Genomic DNA, 11,730 nt, shown 5'->3' with positions numbered 1-11,730 from the left:
CAGCCCTGCTTTGGGCTACGGACCAGTCCCATGAACACAGCCCTGCTTTGGGCTACGGACCAGTCCCATGAACACAGCCCTGCTTTGGGCTACGGACCAGTCCCATGAACACAGCCCTGCTTTGGGCTACGGACCAGTCCCATGAACACAGCCCTGCTTTGGGCTACGGACCAGTCCCATGAACACAGCACAACTGCCACATCCAGTAATGTACGTCGTAAATGTCTTTCTAAAGGTCTTTTCAGACGGGGAGCAACTGGCGTACCTACTAATCCATTTTCAATGAGAGGCGTGCGTTTATTTTAAAACACGCAGAGAAGTTGAGTGGCGATTACGCAAGCGTATTTTCACGGGTGCGGTCCTGTGAAATTGCCGCGTGCGTGCTCGTTAGTGCTGGGCGATTAGATCTGAAGTGTGGTGAGCTTTTTTATTTCACGCTACGGCTACGCTCCCCCTCGTGAGCAGACCTGTCGCTGATCCAGGCGAGAATGCCTGCATCACTCGCTGCCCGTCTGAAAGGGCCTCATAGGTGTAGATGCTTGTTCGATACACACAAAACCACATCGTTGTGTGAAGCTGAATTGTGTTACACTTTTGATTGTCACAAGGTTTCATTGAAAAAACACTACTGGCCAAAATGTCCACTTGCTGGACATCAATTTCTATTCTCTTTCTTTCTTTCTTTCTATCTTTCTTTCTTTCTTTCTTTCTTTCTTTCTTTCTTTCTTTCTTTCTTTCTTTCTTTCTTGTCTGCCTTTTCCTAAGGATTTCCTGACTCAAGGCTCCTCCTCGGCTGCTCACCTCCTTCCAAACCGATGTTTCACCCCATAGCTGATTATACAGCCAATCAGTATAGGCTATTAGCTAGGTTTGTCTCACATCGACTGCCGTAATACGCTGGGCAGTGGGCACATGTCAAAGTGAGGGGGAGAGCTGGCTTGTTTATTGACACACAACCGCATGATTCCTCTTGTTTGTCACCACAATGTAGCTTTGATATACCGGTAGTAGTGCCTGATGGATGTCATAATCCTTGGTCCAGTGAAATATATGTAGTTTAGCAGATGGCTAGCAAGGTCAGAGAACAGAGGTGAGAGTCATATGTGAATCCACAGTGTTGAACAAAGCATTCCTGCTGGCAATTACCCGGCCTTTGGTTTAATATTTTGATTGCACGCATTGCTTAACCAACAGTCCAGAGAGGAGCCATTACTTGATATCCACAGTGGTGAGATGGTTGCCACCTCAGTTGCTTGTTGTTATAGTGGTCAGGTCAGCTCTAAACCTAACCTTAACCCATGTCTAACCAATGACTAGTCTAAACTAAGTATGCACCCCCTAAACGTTGGTATGTTAGCCATATCCCAAGGCCCTCTACGGTTCTGTGTTGTAGCACATGGTAGATTTAGTATTCCACGCTTACAATCCATGTAATATTTAGCACTTGCCTTGCAGTAGTGCTAGTGCATTATGTCACCGCTAGCCTGCCCCGGCCAGTGTGATTTCTGGTCTAGAGGGGTGGATACAAAAACAGCCGGTGGATCCTATTGGTTCACCGATCTGTGTGCCCGCCCCCTCCTCCTCTCCTCCCCTCCCCGGTAGAACACAGCGGAGAACCTCTGCACTGTTATTGGTTAGCGAAATGGAAGGTTCCCTCCCACTCCTATAGGCCACACCTCCTGGGTCGTCCGCTCAGGGTATTTCTTTTTTCTTTTGAAAACAAAACGCCTGCGATCCCCGAGGCTATGTCACCGCTGACATAAGCTGTCATAAGCGTTTGTAACGCTTCTATGTCCTTCTCCTTTATATTTCTTTAGTTTGGGGGACTCAAAAACAGTGACGAAATGTCATACGCAGTCACATGCCTGTGCAGAATAATTATACAATGTCTGAAATCTATTGTTGATGTCAAACACGCCAATGTTCTCGTATTTGATTGGCCGGCAGCAGGGGGCGCGGTCCCTCCGTGACACGCCCCTACCCGTCCATTTCTTCATGATGAGGTCGTAGAGGCGGCGCTTTGAGTGACACGTGCCACTGCAGTAGTGGAACGGGATGGTCTCGTCGCTCAGGTACCCGAGGCCCAGTTCACTGACCGTTAGCTCTGCCGCACGAAGAGCGCACAGCTTCTGACCCTACGGGGAGAAAGCAACATGTCAGACCACTGCAGGGAAGAATAGTACCGAGGCCCAGTTCACTGACCGTTAGCTGTGCCTTGCGAAGAGCGCACAGCTTCTGACCCTAGGAGGAGAAAGCAATGTCAGACCACTGGGAAGAATAGGCACAGGCCTCAACTGCTTCTGACATACATATTGCAGGGGTGGGCAACTTTGACGATGGAGAGGGCCAATATATTAACACACTCACTCCAGAGGGCCACAGTGCATGTTACTGTCGTAGCAAAAAATTGCCGATCTACAAGCTCAAAACGTGTCGCATTTTGCTATATTTGAATTGAAAACCTGAATATTTATTTTTTCTATTTTTGAATTGGAATCCTGAAAAGTAACCTTTTTATTGAATTTCAAATGCATTTAGTTATAGTTATGTTAACTTTATGAACTGTTAACATTGGACACAAAAAGACAATAACATTTTAATACTATAGTCATTAAGTACTAGTCATGTAATATTAGTCTTATACTAGTCATGAAGTAATTAAAGTGTGTTTGGAATTGTAACAGCTGAAATCAATACTATATCAGTATTCTGATATTAACATGCGGGCCGCATTAAGTGAAGGTGGGGGCCGCATGTGGCCCCCGGGCCGCCAGTTGCCCACCCCTGTATTAGGGGTTGGCCATCCATGCATCCAGGAAGTCCAACCCATGCAAGTAGTCACTTTGAGTGGCACCGCACAAAGCCACAGGTGAATGTATGTATTGTATGTTGGACATTTACTAACCCTACCCCAAACCCTAACCCTAAGACTGGCCAACATACATGACCAGTCTTAACTGGCCATGTATGTTGGACTCCGTCATATCAGTCTTAACCGGCCAGGAAAAGCCACGCCCAGTAAGGGAGGGGATGGGGGGGGGAAGCCACTACGGGGCGAGGCTCCCCTTCCCTTCCCCTCCCCATATTTCTGACAGAAGGCGTTGAGGGCTGATTTCACTAAAGAACAGAAGAACCCACCCACATGCTCATATTATGCTCAGATACAATTTATTCAATGACATTTCGAATATAAATTGTGTTGGAGCATTGCAGAGGTACCTACTGGTATCACTAGGTATCTTTATGAACATCTCTTAAGCCCATGGCACCGTCCAACAAATCGATCAATCGGCAAATTCAAGAAAAGATCAAATGATCAGTCCATTGAATCAGTGGGACTGTATCTGTTGAGGTTTTCGTAACATTGTTTTGAAGTAAAATCTTCAGTGTACGTTTCATGGACGAGCTTGCTGATTCATATGACATTATTCAGCCATGTAGCCTTCCGAAATATGGGAAGGTTGTAACGGCAACTGTGGATATCGCTTGCCAAATTCTTTTCAGTCTAAAGTCTAAACTCTTAACAAACCTTCTTGGTCTTGCCACGGCCTCCAGCGCGCCTAGGCCGACGGCCCGCCTGTTGAGCCTCGAGACGCTGCTTCTTCTCAATGAGCCTGTCAATCACACCCTTTAGCTCCGTCTCGGTGAACGACTGGAACATCTGCATGACTGTGGAGGAGAGGAAAAGCTGAAATAATCTCTAAATCTAGCCTATAAATCTAATCTGTAAATCTCAACAGCTTTATACCAAGAACTTGGTCGCACGCACACGCACACAGAGTCACACACACATTTTCTCTGTCTCCTTCTTTTGCCAGAGTGTGAGGTCAGCCTATAAAGCACTATAAATATGAGCTGTGACCTATAAACACGCACTAAGCGAGAGCTCCTCAGCCAACCTTCTGTATGTGTGAATAAATGCTGATTGAGGGTAGAATTACACAAGTCTGATGAGCTAATACTATAGTGATTCTGCAGGAAGGTTTTGGAACCACTGACCAAGCTGAAGTTACAACACATTAAACTTGCACACAAAACGGTTGTTAATTAAGGGGCATCTTGATGAAAAACGCTATAACAAATCGACATTAGTGAACTCATTGGTTTGTGAATTATCCAGTGTACAGTGTATGAGGTAAATCGTTTGAGTCAAGATCTGGAGGATTTGTACAGAATCCATGAGATTATCAGAATGAAATGAAAGCCAGAACCTTTTACATCGGTCACTAAACAGACAGCCAAAATGAAATTAACCTAAATTAAACAAAGCTACTGTAATCATTAATCAAAGCTAAGCTAAATAGAATCAAACTATAAAGCAAGCACAATAGATCAAAGTAAACAAAACACATTCACATGGATGACATCACTGTCTCTAGTCTTCCGCCCCGCTTCTCGCCTGAGGGCGAGAAGCGGGGCGAGGTCGCGTGCACGCATCCGCCTAGGTGACAGCAGACTGCTGGGCGAGCGATGGTGCTTTGGCATGGGGGTTCAGATCAACATATGGAATCATCATCGGGGATCTCCATCCCTGATGATGTCATGTGATCTTGGGGTGACCAACCAACCAACTGACTGACTGACTGACTGACTGACTGACTGACTAACTGACTGACGGGACATGCATGATTTCATAGTAAATGAGACCTGCGGTCGCAATTAGTTTTAGTTTTATCTGCAATAGGATACTGTAGATTACAGTATGTTTAAATTCTGATGGGCTTTCATCTAGTAGTATCCTGTCTTTAGGGTGACCTAAGCCACTCGTTAATGTTACAGCTGAACACACACTGCAACCTTCAACGAGAGACAGAGAAATAATAATGACCTTATACAGGTAGCAGATAAAATATCATAAAAAAGCAGAATTTCAAACCAGGCAGCGATTCTGACTATAATGTCGCTTGGCATCAATTTACTTCAGTGATGTAAAAAACTAAACTAAACCCATGACTTACATTCTGACAACAGGGAGCTCAGACCTCCCGCAGAGCGCGCCTTGCGCCTCCGCAACGACCTCGCTGAAGAGGAGTGGGGAAAGGAGGATGATAAAGACGGCGACGATGACGATGAAGATGAAGATAACAATGATTCCCAGGAAGGGAGGAGGCTGTGATTCCTGGTCGTGGTAACGATCCTTCTAGGCAGGAGGCAGCAGAGTGCGGCACCGCATATCACCAAGGAGATGACTGACAGCTTCCATAACCTCATCTTAGAAGGCTGGGGATAACATGGACACTCTGAAACCACACAGAGAAACAGAGAAAACTGGATCAGAACAAAATGAGTCCTTTCAACTGTGGTCATCAACATTCAACATTTTGCCCTAAAGGGGCGGCAGTGGCTCAGGAGTAGATTGGCCGCCTGGCCGGTACGTAGAGTGCGGCCGGATGGGAACCGCAAGGTTCCCAGTTCAATCCCGGGCTCCCCCAGAGTTAGTAAAAAAAACGGCAGATAATACATATCATAATGACCATAACCATATCTTATTCAGATAAGATATGGTTTAGATAGATGGTGAGTTCTGAGTTTCGTTTGTGTGATATACTCCACTCCCTCCCCCAATCCATGAATTGTTACTTTTACACTGATGCTATGTCCAGACGAGGACGTATTCTGCGTTACGTATTTAGCCGATCTGCCCTTTCTGTCACACGGAGTCGGAGACGGCATTTTTGGGGACTTAACCAGGCAAATTTTGAAACCACCTTCTAGAGTGGGAAAGTTTGGAGACGCTTTGTCGTCTCCATGTGTACAGAGAATGCCGCCTATTTGCTGAAACGGTGACGCAATAGTCCCCTCGCCCCCTCCAAATTAACCTCACGTTTGATTGATTGATTGATTGAAATATTTATTAACAGTTTGCAGAATTACAGTACATTTCAAGCACAAACTCAATACAAAGGCTGTTAACTGTGAGTGGACGACCCAATTAAGCATTACACTTCAGTCAGACAACTCAAGAAGGATGTAATATATATTTATTGAATATAGATGAGCAATACAGTATATTTATTATGGTTTGGCGATGTATTGGATCTGCTTTTTAGGTACTCAGATCAAGCGCATCAGTCCCGACCATAGGGACTCCGAATCCCCCGTACCTAAACAGTTGATCCAAAACGACAGGTGGTAGCTGGGGTGGAGGTGGGTAAGCAGCAGTTGTATACAGCAGCACGCAGGTATACAGTATAGGCAGCAGCAAGCAAGCAAGCAGGAGGAGGAATGCAAACCTCTGTTTAAAGTAGCCGGTATGAAGATGGAGTGAGTGTGTGATTGGCTGAGTGAATCATGTGGATGAGAGCATGATGCTGAGGCGGCCCAATTAACGGCCAGCAGCGACTGAACTGAGGTTCCCTGACTGAACTTGCTCTGCGCATGTCTACGACAGGCACAAATGCTCATTTGTTTACAAGAGGGTCCACCATGTTCAATTCATCAAAACATTTAGAGACGTACAAATAGACACTTCTATATAGACAAAGAACAGAACAGGAATTCATCATAATGGAGGTAAAAAGGGAACAGAAACATATACAGTGAGGGAAAAAAAGGGGGGGGGGGGGTGGATTCAGATTTTACGGGGGCCAGTTTCGAATTGCAGCCATAGGTGCCATTTGAGAGCGGTTTTGAAGGAGTCAAGGGATTTGCATGTCTTAGGTCACATTCACACCAGAAAGCTTTGCTGCGATTAAAACGAATCCTGCTGCGCATTGTCAGAAAATTCGCTTCGTTTGGCAGGTGTGAAGGCTCATTCGAATCCTAATGCGCAGCAAAGAACCGCATTCTACTCCGCCCAAAAACAGGGGTTTCGCTTCGCTTCCAATCGCACTTCATTTCGATTCGGTGCAGGTGGGAATGCAATCCGCAGCAAATAAAGGAAGCAAACGATGTGGCGGGTGAGGAGCTGAACACAGTTGGAGACGGAGAAGGCATATTTTACACAGCGCAAAGATGTCCCGTTACCGTGGATAGACGTGGTCGAATGAGGAGACTTTATCCCTGATCGAAATGAGGACGAGTACATTAATCAATTGCTTAAGGAAACACATAAAAACACTGCAGTGTATAGCCTACAGAATATCCTGTCTGTCTGTCTGTCTGTGCGTGCCGTGCCGTAAACATGGAGTGCTGTCACTGTGTAGGGACTGGGGAGTAGGGACACATGAGACACATGCACGTTATGAGTATAATTTTATCACCATAGATTTCACTGTGTAGGCTAGTTTATGAATGGAACACATTGATAAAGGTCCCCCCTGCTGCGTTTCCAATTGCTGCGGATGACAGTGTGAAGGCAAACCGCAGCAAAATAAATATGCAAGAATCCCAACTACTCCGCCCATTCACATCGAGTCTACCGAAGTATTAGGTGGGAATGTGACCTTAATGTTGGTAGGGCGTTCCACATTTTGGTGGCATAGGAGCGAAAATAATTTAGTCCCTTGTTTGTGCCGAATCTGGGTTGTACATGGTTCGTTGCACTCCCTCTGGTGTTATGGGTGTGGACTTCGTTAACATTAAGGAAGTATCTAGACAGGTACATGGGTATCTTGGTGGTGTATCGAATCTTGTGGACCAGACCCATTGCAAGATGCTGTACTCTGTCGTCGACCCTAAGCCATTCCAGCCTGTCAAAGTGGGCAGGGGTGAGGTGGGTTCGGGGGGTGAGGCCAAGTAGGAGCCTGACTAGTTTGTTTTGGGAAGTCTGGAGCCTAGTTTTAAGGGCCTTTGAGGTGCTGTGGTACCAGGAGGTGCATGCATAGAAACCTTGTACGAGGGCTCCTGTCTTCAAGGTGTTTTTGTTGACCAGTGAGGAGATCCTGTAAAGGAATCTTGTTCTTTGGTTGACTTTTTTGATTACGTTGGTGGCCATTTTATCACCGGAAAGATTAGCCTCCAGGATGGAACCTAGGTAGGTAATTTCATCTTTACGTGTGATAACATTGTCACCCACTCTAACCAAGAAGCCATTTGCCTTGCTGAGATTACTATTAGATCCAAAGAGAATGGATTCAGTTTTTCCCAGGTGTAAAGATAGTTTGTTATCAGCGAGCCAGGTGCAGATTCTACCGAGTTCAGAGCTGAGGGCCTTTTCAACCTGCAGTTTGTTCCTGTCCGAGACTAGCAGTGCCGAGTCATCTGCGAACAGGAACAAGTTGCAGTCACAAGCTGAAGTCATGTCGTTAACATATATTAGGAACAGTAAAGGCCCTAGTATGCTTCCTTGTGGAACGCCACAGGTCAGTGGGAGGGGGGCAGTGTTCCATTCACCTCCACCATCTGTTCTCTCCCCTCCAGGTAGGATTACATCCAGCTCACTGATGTGCTATCGAAACCAATTGCTTTAAGCTTGTTAACCAGTATGGAGTGGTTCACGGTGTCAAAAGCCTGACCAGGCATGACCTGCCTGGTCAATACTGCGGCATGACCATGCCGCAGTATTTGCCAGCATCCACCTCATGTTTGATGTGGTCGCTCAAATAGAGAAGGCATGTGTCAGTGGAGTCGGATGTTCTGAAGCCAGATTGGAACTCGTACATTAATTTATTTGTGGCAAGATACTTTTCAACCTGTTCATAGACAATTTTTTCCATCACTTTTGAGATGGACCTTAGAATAGAAATAGGGCGGTAGTTGCAAATAGGCCTAATGTCTATAAATCTCTTATAAATAGGTTTTGTGTAGATTAAACAAACGATATGCGTGTTAATTTGTGAGCTTTTATCTCCGCCACGGTGGGAGGTGGAAAACTGCCTCTAGCTCTATGATCTCTCATGACATTTTTTCCATCCCAAATTAAGCCGTATGTTTCCTCAGTCCTGTGTTCCCTCATGAAAGATGTCCACCACAAATTACAGTAGTCTATAATTGCCTTGATCCAAAGTTTGACCCAAACGGGTATGGTCAATTATTTTACAATAAAAGCAAAAATCATGATGCGTTGTCAGATTGACCCCACATTTGAATCACACATTGAGGGGTCTCAGACGGGACTACAGAGCCAAAAGTAATTTCACTAATGCTTTTTTGTTGAACCAAATTAGGTACAAAAGACTTCGGGAGCCAAATGTGACAATGAGAGTCAAACAGGGTTTTGATATTCCATTCTGTTAGCCTGTAATTGGCTTCCATTATTAGTGGGAGGGGTGTATGTCTTACAAAAAATGAAATATGTCATGAACACATCCAATCAACTCAAAATTGGAATCACATGTTGTGTGGCCGCTAAAGAGCGCATTTCTGCATAGACAGAGCATAGCAGTGGGCGTAGTTTTCTGGACCCACTGAAAAATCTGCCATTAATTCTTCCCCATAGAGATTTACAAAAACATTTTTAGCAATTATTTTAAGCCTATATAGAATCCAGCCATCCAGGAATCGGATCCTGGTGAATCATGACCACAACAGAAATGGGGAAGAAAAATTAGAACCGCTGTACGAATTGATATTTCAATAATTTCATTATTTTTCTTTTATTTATTAGTTCTTCTTCACAGAATCAAAGGTTTCATGGTCATGATTAATTATTGTTTGTGAATCTCTATGGGAATCTAAATGTTCTACAATGTGAAATCCTCAGAGAGCTTCAAATGGATAAACAACTCCATGTTTCAACTCCATGTTCTTGAAACATGTTCTCCATGTTCTCTAGTCTGCAGTGTTCTTTTTCTCCCTTCCTCAAAACAATCTCCAATAAAGGCGAAACTGCCAAAAGTCAGAAAATGTGTATTAACCCATTTTGGGCGGGAACCCCTTTTGGTGTGCCTCATATCGTTCAATATTATTACAGAGTGAACATTTGAACTCAAATATTTGCTTCTGAGGGGTCCCTGGAACAACATATTTTCAGATGGGGGAGGAGGCATATTACATATAATTTTTGGGGTCCTTGACATAAAATATTGAGCACCACTGATACAGAAACATAATGTTTTTCAGAAAACTGTCAGGATTTTGAAGACATTTGTTAAATTTCGTCGTCAGGCCTAAATAGGTTAAGTTTAACACAGGATTCTGGTGTTTATAGTCTGACTATAATAGCCCAGATATAAATAATACTGGGGACATAAAGGCCTGGGCAACATCATCGTTAACGGTGGACTCATTCAGCCAGAACATAACAGTGTGTTCTTCTTGGCTCCTCCACGTCTACTTAGGGTCCAATTAATCTGGGATCAATTATGATCGCTTAGATTTACACAAAACAGAGCAATCTGACTTCTAATCTTTTGTGACAAAGTCCTGGTGTTTAATAAGTATGGGGAGAATCCAGCTGCATTGGAATCCGATTTTCCCCTGAGAGGACATGGGGTGTATTTAGCAATACGTTAACAAACTTGTAATAGTTATTGTTATACTGTAATGATAACGTATCATGAAGGGGAATGTTGGTCATTTTATTTACTGAATATACAGTGTGTGTGTGCGTGCGTGCGTGTGTGCGTGCGTGCCTGTGTGCGTGCGTGCGTGTGTGTTGTGTAGGGGAAAGAGAGAGAGAGAGAGAGAGAGATGGCTTTCTAATCTAATACTTTCTGTGCGAATGAATAAATGTATTAAATATTCGGATTACTGACAAAGTTTCAGTTGTCTAAGTTAGAGAGGGTTTGGATGGAAATTGTGGGGTTGGCATTTTTTGGAGTTCCATTTTCTATATCTTTGTTTGATAACTAATCTGATGCAATATTTTGCTTTGGAAGGGTTCCTGTGCTTTGGACTACTATAAAGGGCAGGAAAATACAGAACATATAATCCTAGATCTACTGTAATATGTCATCATTTGAACCTGATGTCAAGTAATACTGGGGATCTCGCTTTCCACATGTACCAGAGAGCAGAGACAAGGGACCTCGCTTCCACATGTACCAGAGAGCAGAGACAAGGGACCTCGCTTCCACATGTACCAGAGAGCAGAGACAAGGGACCTCGCTTCCACATGTACCAGAGAGCAGAGACAGGGGACCTCGCTTCCACATGTATACCAGAGAGCAGAGACAGGGGACCTCGCTTCCACATGTACCAGAGAGCAGAGACAAGGGACCTCGCTTCCACATGTACCAGAGAGCAGAGACAGGGGACCTCGCTTCCACATGTATACCAGAGAGCAGAGACAGGGGACCTCGCTTCCACATGTACCAGAGAGCAGAGACAGGGGACCTCGCTTCCACATGTACCAGAGAGCAGAGACAATGGACCTCGCTTTCCACATGTACCAGAGAGCAGAGACAGGGGACCTCGCTTTCCACATTACCAGAGAGCAGAGACAGGGGACCTCGCTTTCCACATTACCAGAGAGCAGAGACAAGGGACCTCGCTTCCACATGTACCAGAGAGCAGAGACAAGGGACCTCGCTTCCACATGTATACCAGAGAGCAGAGACAAGGGATCTCGCTTCCACATGTACCAGAGAGCAGAGACAAGGGACCTCGCTTCCACATGTATACCAGAGAGCAGAGACAAGGGATCTCGCTTCCACATGTATACCAGAGAGCAGAGACAAGGGATCTCGCTTCCACATGTACCAGAGAGCAGAGACAAGGGACCTCGCTTCCACATGTATACCAGAGAGCAGAGACAAGGGATCTCGCTTCCACATGTACCAGAGAGCAGAGACAAGGGACCTCGCTTCCACATGTATACCAGAGAGCAGAGACAGGGGACCTCGCTTCCACATGTACCAGAGAGCAGAGACAAGGGACCTCGCTTCCACATGTATACCAGAGAGCAGA

At 45.1% G+C, this 11,730-nt stretch overlaps 1 protein-coding gene across 1 annotated transcript; it reads right to left on the bottom strand.

Annotated features, from left to right (window-relative positions):
- Positions 1-1,057: 1,057 nt before the first annotated feature.
- Positions 1,058-10,976, bottom strand: LOC306927365 (uncharacterized protein; the record flags this gene model as incomplete). Its single annotated transcript, XM_079507076.1, has 5 exons — positions 1,058-1,068; positions 1,982-2,135; positions 3,530-3,669; positions 4,959-5,240; positions 10,943-10,976. The coding sequence occupies 5 exons, from the start codon at positions 10,974-10,976 to the stop codon at positions 1,058-1,060; spliced, it is 621 nt and encodes a 206-aa protein (XP_079363202.1).
- Between the last annotated feature and the right edge of the window lie 754 nt (positions 10,977-11,730).

The sequence above is a fragment of the Electrona antarctica genome, assembly GCF_951216825.1.
Source record: "Electrona antarctica genome assembly, chromosome: 7".
Lineage (NCBI taxonomy): Eukaryota > Metazoa > Chordata > Actinopteri > Myctophiformes > Myctophidae > Electrona > Electrona antarctica.
This window is presented reverse-complemented; position numbering and strand designations above follow the sequence as displayed.